The 18,624-nt window shown below is 43.6% G+C and overlaps 3 protein-coding genes across 4 annotated transcripts in view; all 3 read right to left on the reverse strand.

The window, feature by feature from the left end:
• Positions 1–2,549: 2,549 nt before the first annotated feature.
• LOC118505946 lies at positions 2,550–5,056 on the reverse strand. The gene is made up of 2 exons (XM_036042470.1): positions 4,556–5,056; positions 2,550–4,478 (listed from the first exon to the last, which is right to left on the reverse strand). The coding sequence occupies exons 1-2, from the start codon at positions 4,718–4,720 to the stop codon at positions 3,291–3,293; spliced, it is 1,353 nt and encodes a 450-aa protein (XP_035898363.1). The 5' UTR covers positions 4,721–5,056; the 3' UTR covers positions 2,550–3,290.
• A 788-nt stretch (positions 5,057–5,844) lies between these two features.
• LOC118505948 (leucine-rich repeat extensin-like protein 5) lies at positions 5,845–12,282 on the reverse strand. Its single transcript, XM_036042473.1, has 3 exons — positions 10,455–12,282; positions 9,264–9,514; positions 5,845–9,171 (listed from the first exon to the last, which is right to left on the reverse strand). The coding sequence occupies exons 1-3, from the start codon at positions 10,489–10,491 to the stop codon at positions 8,521–8,523; spliced, it is 939 nt and encodes a 312-aa protein (XP_035898366.1). The 5' UTR covers positions 10,492–12,282; the 3' UTR covers positions 5,845–8,520.
• Positions 12,283–13,205: 923 nt separating this feature from the next.
• The window catches only part of LOC118505947 (RNA-binding protein fusilli-like), a 73,796-nt gene continuing 68,377 nt past the window's right edge, over positions 13,206–18,624 (reverse strand). For both annotated transcript variants that reach the window (XM_036042471.1, XM_036042472.1), the window contains one exon: positions 13,206–18,498. In XM_036042471.1, coding sequence (XP_035898364.1) covers positions 17,245–18,498 — 1,254 coding nt within the window. In that variant the 3' untranslated portion in view covers positions 13,206–17,244. The remainder of the gene's footprint in view (positions 18,499–18,624) is intronic.

Here is an 18,624-nt window from a genome sequence, read left to right on the forward strand (position 1 = left end):
AGAAAATGGAAAGCAGCAACAAAAAAAAACACAATAGTTAATGAACTGGAAAACTTTACTTTAAATAAGGACCTAATGGACTGGGGCAAGAACAGAAAATACTTTCTGGTTGGATATTTTTTAAAGGGAATCATTTTTAGATCAGAAAGGTTTTTTTGTGATATTACACTGTTATTACTGTTTGATGATGCGTTAAGAATTGTTCTGGCTAGTATGGCTATTTTAGTATGAAACTTTTGTTTTCGATAGCTCATAGAACATCACGCGTAGCTGGTCCCAATAAAATTGTTTACGAACTCTCAATTTAGCTGTAACCGAATCCAATGATGCTCTAGACTAAAAATTGGAGCAAAACATCATTCAAATGACGCTCTACAGTCAGATAAGCTGGAACTCGTGAAGAATATGAGACATGGTTGTTTGTCCAAAGTTCACCTGGAGAAGAGAGAGTGTCGTGGAACAACGAGACCCTTTACATGCCCACGTCCCTTGACCATGAACATTTTTTGAAGCCTCGATCTCTTTGTAGACGATGCTTCTTGGCCAGAAAGATCTCAGCGATGTCAATGTTACAAGTCTTAGTCTCTTAGGGGGAGATCCTTAGACGAACCTTCCTTGCAGAAGCTTTTTAGACGAGGCACCTTGGACGGTTCTCCTTGGACAAAACTCCTTCGGCAAGACTTCATGGGTAAGATTAGGCAGGACTCCTTGGGCAAGGCTTCTTAGACAAGACTGATTGGACGTATCTTCTTGGGCAAGGCTCCTGGGGCAAGGTTCCTTGGGCAAGGTTCCTCGAGCAAGGCTCCTTGGACAAGGCTTCTTGAGCAAGGCTAATTGGACGAGACTCCTTGGGCAAGGCTCCTTGGGCAAGGCTCCTTGGGCAAGGCTCCTTGGGCAAGGCTCCTTGAGCAAGGCTAATTGGACGAGACTTCTTGGGCAAGGCCCCTTGGAAAAGGCTAATTGGACGAGACTCCTTGGGCAAGGCTCCTTGGGCAAGGCTCCTTGGGCAAGGCTCCTTGGACAAGGCTTCTTGAGCAAGGCTAATTGGACGAGATTCCTTGAACGAAGAGGAAACTCCGGTAAAGGGTTTCAGGGTACAGGTTGGCCATCATCATCATCATCATGTTAGCAATACGGCCAGGCCGTTCTTTATGAAAAAAAAAATCATCATCATGTTGGCCTACTGTTTTAAAGAGCACGTTGTCGTGACATGGCCCGGTCAACAATAGATCTCCAGGAACCTCGATCCCTGGCTGCAGCTTCCCATCCGTGTAGGCACCCGATCTCCGACAGGTCTCCCCTCCCTTCACCTGATCCAGCCAACGAACTCGCTGTGCTCCCCGACACCTCGTGCCGAACTGAGGGTCGCTGACGAATACCTTCTTGGCGGGGCATGAGTCCGGCATCCTCATAACATGCCCCAGCCATCGTATCCTGCCGGTCTTCGCCACCGTCAGGATGTTCGTATAGCTCAGCAAGCTCGTGGTTCATCCTTTTCCTCCACACTCCATGCTCGAACACACCGCCAAAGATGGTCCGGAAGATGCGTCGTTCGAACACGCCATGAGCGTTTGCATCCTCCGCTCGGATGGTTGACAAGACTCGTGGCTGTATAGGACCACCGGGCGAATCAGTGTGCGATAGATCTCACATTTCGTGCGGTCTAGAAGTCTTCTGGATCTCAGCAGACGATGAAGGCCGTAGTAGGCACGATTCCCCAGCACAATGCGTCTCCGGATTTCGCTGCTGACATCGTTATCCGAAGTAACGAGAGTCCCAAGATAGCAGAACTCCTCTACCACCTCGAGGTTAGATCGGGCCCTATCACGATCGGAGCCTCTGGCAAGCAGATATTTCGTCTTCGACGCAAAGATCATCAGTCCAATTCTTGCTGCTTCACGTTTCAGCCGGGTGTACGCTTCACACACCTTCGCTGTCGTCTTGCCAACGATATCTATGTCGTCCGCGAAGCCAAGAAATTTGGTTAGACCGATAGAGAATCGTGCCACGGAAGTCTTTGTCTAGCCCCGCACCTCGTATGACTCCTTCCAAGGTTATATTGAACAGTAGACAGGAGGGTCCGTCCCCTTGCCTCAGACCCCTGTGAGTTTCGAACGACTCCGACAGTATATTCGATACTCTCACTCTGCACTGCACCCCGTTCATGGTGGCCTTTAACAGCCGGATCATCTTTCCTACAGGTTGGCCATACGAAATAGAATATTGGCGCTGTCGAGTCCGCCAAAGAAGGACCAATTTGAAGATCTCGTGAGGACCTGAGGACAATACCGCCAGCGGTATTTATAAGGAGCTATTTACTTCTCAATGAACCGGCATTGCCTTTTGCCTGAAAATCTATTTTAACCCTTATTCCATAAAATGTCCTCTCTTGCTTCAAACTGATAACAGGTCTGTTTGATATGGTGGTTCAATATGATAAAAGCCACGTAGGAAAATCGTAGAATACGTAGTAAATTATGCTAATTCAGCAGCTAATTCTTTGCATAATAATAATAAAATGATTCCTGAATATTAAAGCAACAAATCGATTACATTAATTTTACTGCTTTTATTACATACCACTATAAATACTTTTCTACCACATTTTTGTCCCTCACAAACACCGTGTTCACACAGAAACAGGTCGGTATGTTTCCCACCGTGTCACATCCATTGTTCCTTTTTTTTTTTACAAATTTGTTACATACCCTAACATTTATGCGCAATGGCAGGGTAAGATTAAACTTTGCACTCCTTTACTTTTAAGTTAAGTTGCTTTTTGTGCTGCACTTTACTGAAGTACAATCAGCGACCGATTTTACTTCCTTCTATTTAAGTAAATCTCGGCTCAAATGTGCCTCGTTTCGTATAGGAGTAAACATTTGGCGAAAGTATTACAAAACTGAGTTAAAAAATTTAGTCATTGAGATTTAAAGAATATAAATAATCATCCTGAAGAGTATTGTTTCACACACACACGCGCGCGCGTATTCGATTGTGCGTTTAAAGTCAGTCAATTGTGTGTGTGTGGGTGTGTGTCTTTACCCGCTCTCTGGCAGCGTTAATTTGCTTTGAAAGAATATAAATTAGATAATATAAAACACTCGTAGCACATTCTGCTGTCCGACTGCATCTTCCATTTTGCGCTACAGACAAACAGGACGCCTTAAATATCTTACTGAAGTCTATTTAATCTTGGCTGGCTCTGGTCGGCGCCACGTGTGTGGAAGTTAAAATAAAATGTGTAGCTTACCCCCCCAGAGCATTGCGTTCGAACTGCTCTGCTTCTACTACAAACCGAACGGATTGTTTCGCACCCGGCGCTGGTGTACCTTGATCGTGTGCTCGTCCAGATGTGAAATCGTGCAGAACCGTGCCTCGCACTGCTTGCATTTGATCGTTTTGTAACGATCGTTGGGATTGGTTTCGTTTACCTCTTCCGGGCCACTTTTGGTCAGTCGATTCTTTATAATATCTACGTTCGAGTGTTCGAGTGTGAATGATTCCGGCGGACGCAGTACGATCGACTGGTTGCCCATCAAGCTTCCGGCTAACGGTGGCTGGTAGTTGTTCATTCCCGACCGGTAACCGTGTGCTGGACCGGCTGCCAGCGGTGGTTTAAGCTTGGGCGAACCGGACGAGCCGCTGTCGCTTAGCGAATCGAGCTCAACCCTACCGTAAGATTGATTCGGTAGGAAACCGGTTGGTAAGTTTGTGCCCATGCCCGGTTCAGCTGCGGTACAGCCATCTGTGCTGTCCACCGGTTCCCCAGCCGTATCATCTTCATCTAGCTCACCATCGTACGACAGTACCAGCCGGTTGCACTTGCGCACCGTAAACACGGCACGCCGGATAAACTCAAACGCTGAAATGGCGCTTTGCTCTCGCAGGTACATGATGTGGTACAGGGAACGGATCGCCTCGGTCAGCTTGTACAGCAAACATTCGGTCAAATGTTGCGCGTACGTTTCCGAAAACATGAACCGCTTCCGGCACGCGAAACATTTCTTTTCCTTGTAATCTTCCGGCAGCGTGAACGTGACGCCGTGCTCCTGCAACCCGTCCAGCTCCATCACGTCGTCCTCGATGAATTCCTTCTCCCGGTACCCGAACAGTCCGCTGCTAGGTTCGTCCAGCTCTTCTTCCGCATTGTTGTTCGGTGGTTTGGCCACAAATCGATGCATTATGGCCGACTTCTTTGTCGGTTGCTTTGTGGCGGTTCGCGCACTCGACGCGTTGGCAAGATTAACCGACCGGTATGCGGTCCCCTCCTCGGTGGAAATGATTTCATCCCGACCAATCAGCCGTTCGTCATCGACCGATGGCTTCTTGGATTCTGGTCGCAGGTTGGATAGATATTTGGCCGTTAGCAAACCGGCAATGTTGTCGATCGCCTGTCGCCGGAAGGTGTACGCGTGCTTGAGGTACGAAATACAGAGAACGCATATTCTCTTCGGCAAGCCATCGTCTGTCGTAATCTGAAAATAGAAAAAACGAAGAGCGTAATATTTCACCGTTGCAGCTGTTACATCTGGCCCTTAACCCGAAGACTCACCTCAACGCCAGTAACTTCTGCAATCAGCTGAAAAATGGGCTGCTTCCAGCGAGCGTACTCTCGATAGTGTTCGTGGCAGTAGGCCGGTATGCGTGCGAAAATAGTGTGCGACCCGGGGCACGAACAGATACGGCACAGTGACTCGAAGTCGTCAGTGTTATCCATCCCGTCCGGTGGATTCAGTCTCGCGTTCGAGCTTCCGTTGTTCTGCTTTGTCTCCCACGGTGAAAGCGGATGCGACGAGCACAGCAAAGCGAACTTCGATTTCGCACAAACAAACACGCACACAAAGGAGAAACCACCAAGCGACTGTAAATATATCTTCAAGAACAGTTTTACTAACAGACAACCGTGCTGCTAAACAATCGGCGAAAGATTTATTGGCAACGGAACAGAAACTAAAACACTAAATTGCCATTTTCAGCTCGCCAAAACTGGATCAGTGAAGAAAGTCACCAATCCGAAATACGAAAATCGGCAAACTGTTGTTTGACAGCTGGATTAATGCACGCGTTTACGTTTGTTCGGGTTCAAGAGTTGAAAAACGTAAACAAATGGTCCAAGCAACATAAATTCCCCATACCCAAACAGCAAATTGCCCGCGAGGTGCTGAAGCAGTGTTCAGACACAAAAAAAAGGTATTTTAATAAAAAAAAATTATTTAAAATAATACTTTAGACACAGTTGCTCCCTAAGCGAGAATGTCTTCAAAATTTAATAATTAATAATGAAAACAATAAAAATTAAATTCAACAAATTCGGCTCAAAAACATAGTTCCGTACGATACCTTCTCACAAAGATTAAACGAACGAATAAACAGAACAACGAAAATAGGCGAATAACGAAATCATACATCCCACAGATCATTCGGCTTATACTTCCTGAGACCAGGCGAACGGCCCCGGAAGGGTTTCATCTCCGCCCGGTATCAAAATCGTCATCCTTCCTCGCTTTGGTAGGTTTACTTGTTACTTAGATAGAGTGAGAAAGCATTATGAATTTGTTACCAGGGCGGTCTAGGACCCCAATAGTTACCCTGATAGGCAGTAAAACATTACAAACCTAAGTAAGAACATTTTCAATCAGAATATTTTTTTATAAATAAATTCTTGTTTTAAAATGGTTCGATGACCTAATTTGCTAGTCTCTTAAGGGTCTTGTAGTTGATCAAGCCCCAAAGACTCATATAAGTTCATAAAGCCTTCGTGCCGCTATTAGTTGACGCCGAATGTGTTAATGCCGTGTTAATGTATATCCGGCTTATCATTGTTTAAAATGAAGACACATATTTTTATAGTGTGATTACTTTATTGAAATTTTCATAAATCTTCAACTATGTATTAACTAATCCTACGGAATGCACATTTTCGCCCGATCCTATTATATATCCTGTTTTGTTCTTCTCAATCCTCTCCATACGTTTTCCGCCTTTTTGAACACTTTGAAATCCTATTCGTTGCCGCTCACGTGTTTTCACGCACGCAGGATTTACTTTTCTCCCTTCCTTACCTCCCTGCCACTCACCTTCCAATGGCCATTCCCTTCCCTTATTGCTTACGGTTCGTGCTGATGGGCTGAACAAATCGGAAGCTTTTGCCCTATGAACGTGGTTGAGCAATTCATTGTTATACATTTAGGATATTATTCAAGGGGGCGCCCGCTTCCGTTGCACACAACAGCATTCTCCCTTTTGCATACACTAAAATTCATTGTTTCATTGTCGGTTAGCAACGAAACGCACAGCTCGTCGAGACGTCTCTTCTGTAGCGGCATGCAGCAGCATACCATACAACATTCATGGTAAACATAACACACTTTTAGTACGGCAAAAATTGGCTAACAATATGAAATAAATGCTACTCGCGTGCGTTTGCTCATCCTTCCATACTGCTGGACATACGCATGATGGGTGATGACGATTGCTGATCTCGTTTACAAAAGGAACGATTGTGAAATGATTGTTCGTGTTTTTTTAAATCGGGATTTTTGTCGTTTTTTTTTCGTAAAAAACAAAACATGCGAATAAAATAATGATGTAAATATATGAACACTACGCTACATTTACATGATAACACATTTATCGTTTATGGTGGTGGAAAATATCATTCAATCGTACACATCTCGTGCATGGGGTAAGTAACGATGATCGATGTGCAATGCACTCCAATTCGAATAAACAAACTCTTAAGGGCTAACTAACAATGAAGAAGGGCCCGCCAATGTAAGCATTTTCGACGGCCAGCCCTCGCATAACGAGCAACATGATTTCTTAACGATAAAAACTAGATGATAAAGGGTGTTGTTTTTTATGAAACAATCACTTTTACACAGTTAAGTAAATATTACAGTTTTTGTTCGTTAACTGATCCGGATAGTGTAAAAATAAAACATAACAAAATCTTCAAACAACCAGCACAACTTAAGGCTATTTGCTAACTGTGTGGTGTTATTGCTGTTTTCAGTTGATTTGATAAGATTTTCGCCTTCTTCTAAACGTGTGGTTAATATCCAGCAGGGTAGCTCTAGGAAGCTTAAATATGAAGCACAAAAGTAGAGTACAGTGAAAACAAAAAAAAACAAAACAAAAAACCTGTGACGGATAACAATAACGGTGTAACGAAAATGGAAATAACATTTTAACAATGGTAATATTGCGCCTAGCAATAGGGGGGGAAAAAATACATATACAAATAGATCTTTTAAGGTTACAAAAAATAATAAAGAAAACATGCACACAAACACACACAAACGCGAACAAAACATTAACAAATAAATTATAAAATATGTTCTAAGCAGTTGTAGACAAACGTTCAATACGGTTAAAGAGTGTTCATGCATATAGGGGAACTTTTCATTCAATGTGGGGAAAATTTAAACTGCACAACGGATCTTTGTCCCTCGTATGGAGCGCGCTTTTCAGTCGATTAAGAGAAGTTTACAATCCGAAAGTGGACATTCGCTAGGATGACAGATGACAGATGATAGAAGTCAGTGTTTTCCTTACAGATTACAGTTTTGAAAAGCATATTTCCTTCTGCGATTGCAAACATCCACTTTACGAATGAAATTTTTCCCATATTGAATGAAATATTCCCAGATATTGATCGAAACTCTGTACGGTGCATCACTCTTCTCCGTGTTCTTCATTATTAATAGTAGGTTGGTAGCACTGCAAGTGCTTTTTTCCACATTCACTTCACACTATTCCTGTCGGTGGTCATACATACGCACGTCACCCCGATCAGCCTTCTGTGGGTTTAATATTTTTTTTTAGTTTCCTAGCTTTTGAGCGTATTTTTAATGAGCAAAAATGGTTGATTGCAAATGTTGATGCATTATTAAATAAACAGCTTCTAGCTATAGGGGTTCGTCTCCCGACCGCTGAGCAAAACACCGCACAACAACAAATCAATTGCCACTAGATTCTGGTCTTTCAATGTACACGCGCTATGCGTACGAGTACACAAAATACACACAAACACATCAACTAAACTTACTTCACTAGCTTTGATTTGATTGCTTGTCTTGGTTAGGATGTAGTGGTGATGGTACTTAAATGATCGAGCGCTGCGTGCTATGCTTTAAGATGCGCGATCTCTCTCTATCTCTTTCCTTGGCCTAACGATCTTTTAATAAGATTATGCCTGCCATTTCTGGCTTACTAGACTCAATGATTCCATGTAGTTGGATAGTCGGTCCTCACTACGAGGGAACGGTCCAGATGGGATTTGAACCTCGGTCCTGCCGTATGAAGACCGGCGCCGTTGTCGTTTCAACCACCGGTCCACATCATAGATGCACGGTGCTCTCACTATCCCATGTTCGAGCAGCAATTATATACTAAATTACAAACATCTCTTCGAGTAATGCACACGACTTAACTCTAAACGTTGATATTGCGTCAATGGATAAAAAACGGGGTAGTTTTCGAGTTGATCGCTCTCTCTCTCTCTCTCTGTTGTCCTTAAACTATAAACAGCTCCACATATTGATTCGGAATGAGCGACGGTGTCAGGATGCTTGGAGCCGTCGCCACCAGCTTATCATGGTGATGGTGCGTCAGCGGATGCGGATGATGGTGGTGGTGTGGATGATGATGAGACGGATGGTGGTGTGGTAGGTGCGGATGAGGCTCGTAGAACGTCGTGCCGGTTGTTCCCGGTGGGCTAGCCGTACCCATCAGTGGAGCGTGGTGTGGAAAGTGCACCGACGGCGGTGGGATTGCTTGTATCGGGGAAAGCTGCGAACCGGGATATGCTCCGGCCAATCCACCGGTTGGTGTTGTGACCGCCGGTATAGCGAGCGGTTGTGAGACGGATGCAAGCGGCAGACTAAGCAACGATGCCGACGACTGTTGTGGTGGTGATGACGTGCGGATTGCGGTTGCTGCGGCACCATGCCGTTGGGAAGACGTCCCGGAAGACGAGCTCGTCACAGACCCGGAGCTGGAACATCCACCGGTGGGTGAAAGTAGTGGCGGTGAAGAGGATTGTGAGGTGGACGATTCGCCACTGGACGATCCTGCCGTACCGACGGGCGGTCTCGATGGTACCGTTGTGACGAGGGAAACTGAAGGATTGCTACGTTGATTGCGTTGATCGGGGCTGAGTGCAAGCTGGCGGAACAGAACGGAGGAGAGAGATAAACGATTGCTGCATGTTTCATTGGTTCTGCTTATCTTAGCTAGCGCTTCCTGCCATAACCTACCATCGTCGGTTGACCGTGAGTCTGGATGCCGGGAGCCGTTTGATGGGCTGCTGCCGGACCGAGATGATGTGGTGTACCGGGCGGGGGTGCCGTGCTGTAGTACGTCGTGGGTGAAACTGGCGGGCTTGGGTAGCCCCAGTAGAGAATCGGTTGCGGATAGAAGGCAGCATGTCTCGGTGGTGGCAATACGGCTGACGGTGGATGGCCGAAGGGAGCGTATCCACCGAACGGAGCACCAACTATTGTACCGCCTAAAAAAGAAGGTAACCAAAAAAAGCTCCCATTAGTCTTGTGGGTACTTTGGCGCCAAATCGAAGAGAATAAAAACATCTAATATTATATTAACAACCGAGTTATAGAAGAAAAAAAACGAGGGATAAATATAACAGTCTAGTAACGAAATAATAAATCATAAAAAGAAACGAAATAAAGATAAAACAATAATTTTGTGTGAGAGTCGGTACAGGAAACGGTCAAACACGTGTCCATCGTATGGTCCAAAAAGAGAGGGAGCAATGGTCCTGCTAAAGACTTTAGCATGATGTTAATGTTGGGTTTAAGTTAGAAAAGGTATTGTTAATTTATTAAAAAGAGTTTTATATTAATTTGACCATTAGTTTTTTTAGATGGAATTGTTATATTAACTATTTTTTAATCGTAAACATTTTCCATCGTCATATTTGCGACCTTCACATTAAAGCTTCATCTTTCCTATTTGAAACATTTTTTTTTAATCTTGCGGCGCGTGCTATAATAGCAAAAACATTTTTAAAAAACACTAACAAAAAATCTACGACACAAAACATAAATCTTAAAATAAAAACAAAAATTTTAAAACGTTCATGCACCAAAATAAATATAAAAAAATATATAAAAAAAACAAATACTATTGAAAAACAAGATAAAAAAAGGACAAAAACCGATAAAAAAAACGTCACAAACATAGTTACAATAAATAGAGCAGGTGTTCGGGGAGGGGAGAAGAATAAGGATTGTATGCAAATCACAAAAATGGAAATGGAAAATTAAAACAAAAACAAACATAATGAAAAGGGTTAGTAATAATATATGGCTATGGTAAGAAGGACACAAATGAAAGAGTTAAAAGAATGACAACAACAACAACAAAAAAACAGGAAACAAACTAAATTAACAAACACAATTAAAATAAACTGATTTCGTAACACTCACCCGTAGAGAGGAAGAAAATTGCGTAACAAAGGTACATTTGGAAAGGATATGAAATTACCGTTCCTTTAAATGGAGTTTAATTGCCAGCATCCGTGTACACAGTGTACCCACCACAAAACCACCAACGAATATAGTAATGTAAGGGAAGTAGTACTAGTAGTGAGGCACGTCATCACCATCATCAGCCGGGACACGTTTTTTTTTCACCTGATGCCAGGCCAGCGCCTAAAGCCACGACACGGAGAGTCCACACCAACAATAACGCCGTCCACCTTGTGTGTGTGTGTGTGTCTGTGTTTTTTGTGTGTATTTGTTTGTGAGGTATGTTGTTCTGTCCGATGGATGTTTCTACGAGTTTTATTCATTTCTATAGCTATATATGCATCATGTTCTCCAACAGCAATACTACGCACCGCCATCCGGACATACCACTAATCGCGCGCGCGCACATACACACATTACGGCACAGTTTGGGAAAAGCGAGGGATTTTCCTCCCCCCACCCCCCCGGTTTTCCACACAGATTAGAAGGTATGCACCACCGAGATAAAACACAGCAGAAGAATGACAGAGATAGCGGATAGTGAGACGTGAGTGAGACGCACTATTATTGTATTCCCCCTTAGACCGTTCCTTAGTAGCCGTACGGTTACTACTACGTTCCGATGATGAGCGGTGACAAAACTACGGATCGGGAATACGAACAATATAGGTACAGCATGGAAAGAAGAGTGCACCGACACCCCTCATATATGGCCCAGCATCACTACCAGCAGCAGGAGGACTTGTGGAGAGTAGTCCTGGGATTAGCAGAAAGACCCCACTCTTCGTTGCGTGTTATGTTACGTAGAGCAGCCTCTAGTGTTTGATGCTTCGGCGTATGTTTCGTACATATGATTTAAGGAGGATGCTTTTATTTAATACACGATCTAACCGTTGATGATACCCAAACACCATAACGCACGCCTAATTGTCCTGCACCAACGTGACCGATGCTGTTCCTGCAAAGCAGTCTAGTGAGTTTAGACATGTAGAAACCGTGATAGAACGCACCACAGTAGTGAAACATCCAGCGGGAAAATTGCAACAAAATGTACGACGATCACATCTTCCTGCCAGCATACACCATTCACTTCTCCACTAAACGATGCACTTAAACGCTAGCAACTATAGTAACTTCTAAAATTAAATCACCTTTTGCAACCAGACGATAGAACGCGATACGCTAGCACACTACTACAATAACCCACAAAAACACTCACACACACACGAAAGGTAAAGAAGGATGGCGCAATATTATTAGCGTGCTCTTGCCACCCATATACAGGCACTAGAGGAGAAGCCATTTTGTTTCTATAATAATTTAAATATGGATTAAAACGGATTATCGTGTGTATGCGTGCTTCCCCTTCATATTAGCATTATTCTTTCATCTTATGATCATCGTCGTCAGCTGGTGCATAATAGTAACAGAAACGGCCGCCAAAAAGAGACACAAATTTAAGAGAGTGTAGCATAAGAAGCAAAGAAATGTAGCAGAACACGAACAGTACACCCAACAATTTCGGACAAAACAAAGCTCCGCCAACTAACCAGCAGCCAGTCGAGAACGGGTGTGTGATTGTTAAACGTTTCAAAGCATATTCATGTGTCCATTTTGATGGGTTCGAGGTGTTTGTGTAATACAGGGTTTTCAGTTGATAATTTAAAAGCATCGATCCTTAATTGTAAACAATGCTAGATGACATGGGAACGGCTTCAGATGACAGGAGAATCAATTTCCTTTCATTGTGATAATATTGCCAGATGATATTGTAATCAAAGCTAATGACATTGTACACGGCCAGCCATTTTTTTTTTCATTTCTCTTATTTATAGAAGCTTTTGGTGTTTGAGACCGTTTTCGCCTCCTTATCGGCCTGTCAGCGCTCGAGTAAGTGCGTAACTCACAGGTTTAAACGCGGGGTGTGAGACTGAGTTGTAAACGCTTTGTAGAAATTTGGTGGTACACGAAATTCAGAAATACAGAATTTTACTTTAGGAATCAGTTTTAAGATATTTACCAATTTAATAAGCGATACTTGTTTTTCACTTTCCCAACACAATGAACTTCAAAACAAGAGCTTGTGACAATCTCACAGCCCATATTTATACTTGTAGCGCTGACAGGTCGTGCACCGTATTATCGGCTTCAATTACAATATCATCTGGTACCATCACAATGAAAGAAAAAACATTACCCTGTTCTCTGAAGCCGTTCCCACGTCAACTAGCTCTGTTTACCATTTCTAAAGAGCTTACCAAAAAGGATAGATACTTTAACAGAAACTTATTAATAAAAAAACTATGTAATGAAAAAAATAAAGTTTTACAAAAAAATATATGAAAAATGTGTTTTAATCATTACAAATATCAGGCAAAATGGCAGTGAAAATAGGCAAGAATTGAAACTTTAAACTAAGCAACCAAATTAACCCAATGAACCCACCGAACATGATAATAAAGAAGAAAACACATGAATATGCTTATTTACAAAGAACAAAAACCAAGACAACAAAAAGAAACGATACCTGGCGAGAAAATCAAATAAAAGAGATCAAAGTACAAGTAAGAGTAGGGAAGTAAGAAAATAGTAAGAAAATGAGGATAAACGCCCTGTTGGTAGTAACGAGCACGTGTTGGAAAAAAATAAAATAAAACATTCCCTTTATATTATAGTCAATTATTCTTAAACCATACAAGACCAGCGCGATAGTATATTAATTGGTGTATTCATCTCAAAGAGAAACAGAAAAAAAAACACGATACCAACTAAATATAAAATTATTTTAAAATTAAGTTCCTACTTCCAATCGCAGTGAGTGTGAGCACACCTGTGTGTTGGGTTGGTTGGTTTTGATATTAACTAGTAGCAGCGTTACTTTATCGAATAATGAATGCCGTGCACAATCCGGTTTTTTTTTCTAGTTTTCATATTTAATTGCCACAGTTTTCCTTTTTGCTTTTTTTAGTGTATGTGTGTGTGTGAAGAGAGTTTTTCCACTTCTTTAAGCCTAGTGTTGGTGGTGAGTGTGGGTGTGTGTGCCTTTGCTTGTGTTTGCATGGGTGAACAACAACGGAAGACCGACCCCGTTTAGAACGAATAGACCGAGTAATGTTGATTTTCATCCGGCTGTCCCAGAGTTGTTTAAATACCTTCCCAAATATACAAATATATGAATCCATCCCACAATTTCTCAACACTATTATTGATGCTTGGAGTCGAGGTGATAGAGGCGCCGGTCTTTGCATAGCAGGATCGGAGCTCAAATCCCATCCAGACCGCTTCCCCGTACGCAGAACTGAAGATTGGAGCTATGAGTTAAATCAAGTCACAGAAAGCCACAATTGGCAGACCGAGACCTCTCGAGGTTGATGTGCCAACGAAGAAGAGGATTATTGATACTAAATTGCGTCAGGATAAATTCAAAGACATTTGAGAAACTGTCCATTGGTAGTGGGGCTATTTCATAAATGTTCGGGAAATTGTCAATATAGTGTGGGACGGATTCAATAATATTTGGGAAAGCAGCGTATTGGCCAACAAAAAGTTCTGTTCGTCCTCATATGCTACTTTTTATTGGACTCGCAAGTGCTCAAGGGAAAAAATAAAAGCTAAGATTTAAGAAATACAAATCACATTCTAAACCAAGAAGCTGTCAAGAAGCTAATATCTGGATTCTAGTGGCAACAGAATTGAGTCTAGCGATCCAAGTCTATCGATTGGAAACTTCTTTTGTACTCCAAAACATCAAGGTGGGAAACTGTTCAGGTGCAACGCACATTCGCGACAAGACAAGTACCATCCGGCGAACCATCACCTTTCAATGAGTTTCCTTCAATCGATCGATCTTTGCACCCACACTCACCACCACTTGTCCTGTGCAAACATCGATCATATCGCTCCCATTCCGAGGATACAAACAAAAACTCTTCTAACCAATTGTACAACAGTAAAGAAAGGAGAAATCACACATTTCACCATAAGAGTACACCACAACACAAAAGTCCGAGAATCCGATTTCGCGCACCCAGAAGAAACAACAGCAAAACAGTACAAGAAAAAAAACAGAAGCAAAGACTGCGTGTGTGTGTGTGTGTTTAACTAGATTTTAACTAGGTCAGTAGTGTATTACACTATAACATTTAGATGCGTGTGTGTGTATATAAAACGTACCGGAAATTGTTCACTTACATACTAGGGGTCAATATTAGCATGCCTAATGGACGTTTGTAAGAAGAAGGAATTTTCCACCCCCTCGAAGATTCGAACGGGGTTTGTGGTTTGTGTTAGTGCTTGGTATAACATGATGATAATGATAAGAAGGTAAGAAAAAACAACAACAAAACACTTTCACGTATGTGCGTGTCTGTGTGTGTGTGTGTGCGCATGTAATGGAATGTAATATTATTAATATTATTACTAAACTACACCTGCCGTATCTTTTTCCATGTTTTTACTGTTTTTTTTCTTCTTCCCATAATGAGAGAGAGTTATACATGTGTCTGTGTCTTCACACCCATGGTTTTCCTGGTGTTTGAAAAGCGCGATCACAGCGTAATGCAGTTATCCATCTTTTTGTTTTTGTCTATCGTTTACATATAATATATAGCTAGCAGCGTGTAGAGGTTCCTCTATGTTGTATTTTTGTTGCTTTAAGCGCAAGAGTATGATTTTAAAGCTAAAGAAAATAAATTTGCTTATCTCACTTGTAACTAGTAGTGGGCAATGATAACTATGAATATGAATATAAACAAAACAAAAAAAAAAGGGAGAAAACTTATCTTATATTGTGTGCCGTGTGTGTGTGTTGATTAGTGTTATAATAAAACGATGAAAGAATGAAGGTAGTACATTAGGGTCAGACACAATGGGATTTTGTTTTTCTCTTTTGTTTTTCTTTTTTTTTTTCAAAGAACCACAACAAAATGCAAGTTACACCGACATTTGCAAAACTACAGTACACACACACTCACATTACACAACGTTTAATGTGATTCGGCCCACCCCAATATTCCCTATTGCATTTTTAATGAAGCTTCCCGTTTATACCGCTCTCTCTATCTCTCTCTTATTATTACAATTTCTAAAAAGCCCAATTGAATGGTTTTGCTGTTTGGAGATGGGATGTCGTTTATGCGGTTTTTTTTTTTTGTATGTACGTTTGTTCCACCAACTAACGATCTCTACAGGGGAAAGAAGAAAAACGAAAACACATATCTAGTAGCTCCGGTTACTATTGCCACCCTTTCTACACTGCCCCTTTGTTTTGTGTTTTGTACCGCACAGACACATAGTAAAACGCACACATAATAATAGTATAGTATTGTAATGTAAGAAAAGTGTCAAATGTTAAACAGGAAACGCGTACCGGTGGCTCTGCAGCACCGACCCAACACCGTTTGTAATTTGCTTTAACCTAAATCCCGTCTGCGCGCATATCCTGACCCCCCTCCTCCCGTCGCGGGCGCATCCGCCCACACATTCGCCCCCTTCCAGCTTTCGCTACACGTTTAAACCGCACACAAACACCCGTGTTGCTCACATACACAAGATAATATTAGCCAAGTACTTTTACACAACACAACCGGCTCATATGCACCTTTCGTTTGTAGTGTCTGTGTGTGTGTGTCGGAATCGTGTGTGGATGGATGGGTAGGTCAGTTGGAAATGAAGTTGGAAGGAGCATCGCGAAGAATGGTCGACATAGGTCTTAGCATCAGCGAATGTGTCTTTGTATGGGGTGAGTATGTATGTGTGTGTGTTGCATTCAGATAGGGAACAGGTTCGGAAAGGAGCTCAGGAAACATAGGAAAGCAGGTCACGAAGTTGTATACTAATAGTTCAAGCTGTATACGTATATTCCTATTCATGTTCACAACCACCCAACAAGTATCCCCCTTGTACTTTCCAAATTTCTTTCCCTATACAAGATTATAAGACAAGCAAAGAGCAACCAAGTCTTGCAAAAAATAAAACAAAAATAGCAGGCAAAGAAAACGGGAACCAGAAGAAGGGAAATGAACAATAGTAGACAACACACAAGGAACGGGGAATCTGCTGTTCCGAGAGACGGAGCGAGAGCAAAGAAAGAAGGAACGAAATAAAACCCCAAAAGAGTTGGTGATAGAAAGTGAGCACGAGCAAAGGAAGGAAATGTGTCCAAAACTACTGCATGATTTGGTTCGCAATATCATTGCACCAGTTGGGGTGTTTTTGATTGTTGTAATGTTTTAAAAAATACCGCACAATGCGCCTCACACCATCAGCAGCAGCAGCTCAGCAGCAACAGGCAACGTGCTCCATCTAAAATAAACTAACCTAATCGCCTACCTTACAGTACTGGTAGATGCTTGCCCTCAATCATTATTTAACAATATAAGTACTTTTAGTAGCATCTGCATTAAGTATGCAAAAAAAAACATACACACACACACACATGCATGCACACATGGAAAAAAAATGCCACAAAGTGGTCATTAGCTGTATAGGTACTGATTGATCAAGGCATTGTGTGTGGTTCCCACCTCCCCCCATACAACGACCGAGTCCCTTGCTTATACAAGGACACAGAAAGTCAATTTTAATATTTATATGAAACGTCTTTCTAAACGTTAATGGGATTTGCAGCCTTATAAATAACAAAATTACCTTGTCTAATTTCACGCTAGCGTTCGTTCCAGATCCGAATGCCAACGCGAACGTTAAAAAAGAATCGCAATCAAAACTTTAAAAAGTATGTTCCTTCGCATCAAATGTGTGGATGATAGTACGGTGCGTACAATGCGACTGAAGCTGCCGCCGCTGCTGCAGCAGCCGCCGCAGCCGCACCCTGTGTCGGTGTACCGTGGAAGGGTCGTTTACTGCCGGCGGTGGACGCCAGCGCCGCCGACTGATCACCGCGGAACGCACTGTCGTACGAACGCTTGGACGGAAGCATACCGGCCGCAGCCGACTGTGAGGCGGCGGCGGCCGCCATCGCCTGCATTGCGTGATGCTGGGACGGGTGATGCACCAAGCCGGATGCATGATGCGCCAGCGAACTGGACGCACCCGAGCCGGTGGTTGCACCGGCCGGACCACCACCTCCAAAGTGATGCAGCTGATGCTGGAATGCCGCAGCGGCATGGTGGTGGTGAGCGGCTGCTGCAGCTGCTGCTGCTGCCGAATGCGACGGGGCCATCAACCCCATCGGTATGCCACCGTTCGATGCGAGCATCTGCCGGTGCATAAAGTACAGCGGATGGTGGTACTGGGCGGCCAGCGAATGGCCCGGATGACCACCGCCGGTTAGGTGGGGCGGCAAACCGCCCGCACCACTTGCACCGGACGCTGCGGAAGCGGCACCCAAACCGGCAAGACCGGCCGATGAACCGCCGTGCCCGTACCCGTACCCGCCACCAGCACCAGCGCTACCACCGGTCACAGAGGTCGGCAGTCCACCGGCGCTACCGGCCGTAACGTACGTTGGTGTACCGGCCGCAACGGCACTACCCTGCTGTGACACACTCAACGAGGTAGCGACGCTGGTCGGTGGACCGGTTACGTACATGCCCAGATTCTGTAGCATCAGCTGTTCCTGCTGATGTTGCTGGTGTTGCTGGGCGGCCGCTGCCTGGCGCGCCAGCAGATTGTGCTGCGCGATGTACTGTGCTTGCTGCTGAGCGAGCAGCTGATGGTTCGGCGGCGGTACCGAGAGAGCGAGCGGAGATGGAATCGGTAGCGGAATTTGGGAGAGTGAGAGCGTCTGGGGGGATTGTGTCGGTGGCTGTGTGGCCCCTGTCGGTAACATACCCGGTGAGAGGAGCGACGGTTTTGACAGGCTGGCCGGCTGCTGGAAGCCACCGTTCAGCACCATGTTCATGTCGTCGCCGGAACACTGGAACACCTCGATGTAGCGCTGCTTCTTGCCGAACATCATGTTTTTGTGGTGTTTTTGTTGCGCCGACTGGTAGGCGGCCGTCTCCGAGTCCATCTGAATGAATGCTTCACCGTTGAACTGACCCTACGATGGAAGTGAATGGAAAAGAGAAGAAAAAAAACGCCACACGACAACGTTCCAATATTGGTTCCAATTCCAAAACTCAACACACGAAAACAATAAGGTTCGGCAGCACATGAAGGAATCTCC

This window comes from Anopheles stephensi, chromosome 2, assembly GCF_013141755.1.
Source record: "Anopheles stephensi strain Indian chromosome 2, UCI_ANSTEP_V1.0, whole genome shotgun sequence".
In the NCBI taxonomy this organism is placed as follows: domain Eukaryota; kingdom Metazoa; phylum Arthropoda; class Insecta; order Diptera; family Culicidae; genus Anopheles; species Anopheles stephensi.

Coding starts and splice junctions, on each gene's coding strand:
- LOC118505946 (XM_036042470.1), bottom strand. CDS start 4,720: ATGGATAACACTGACGACTTCGAGTCACTGTGCCGTATCTGTTCGTGC. Junction 4,479..4,555: donor CAGAAGTTACTGGCGTTGAG/GTGAGTCTTCGG, acceptor TTCTATTTTCAG/ATTACGACAGACGATGGCTT.
- LOC118505948 (XM_036042473.1), bottom strand. CDS start 10,491: ATGTACCTTTGTTACGCAATTTTCTTCCTCTCTACGG. Junction 9,515..10,454: donor AATTTTCTTCCTCTCTACGG/GTGAGTGTTACG, acceptor CTTCTTTTTTAG/GCGGTACAATAGTTGGTGCT. Junction 9,172..9,263: donor CTCACGGTCAACCGACGATG/GTAGGTTATGGC, acceptor CTGTTCCGCCAG/CTTGCACTCAGCCCCGATCA.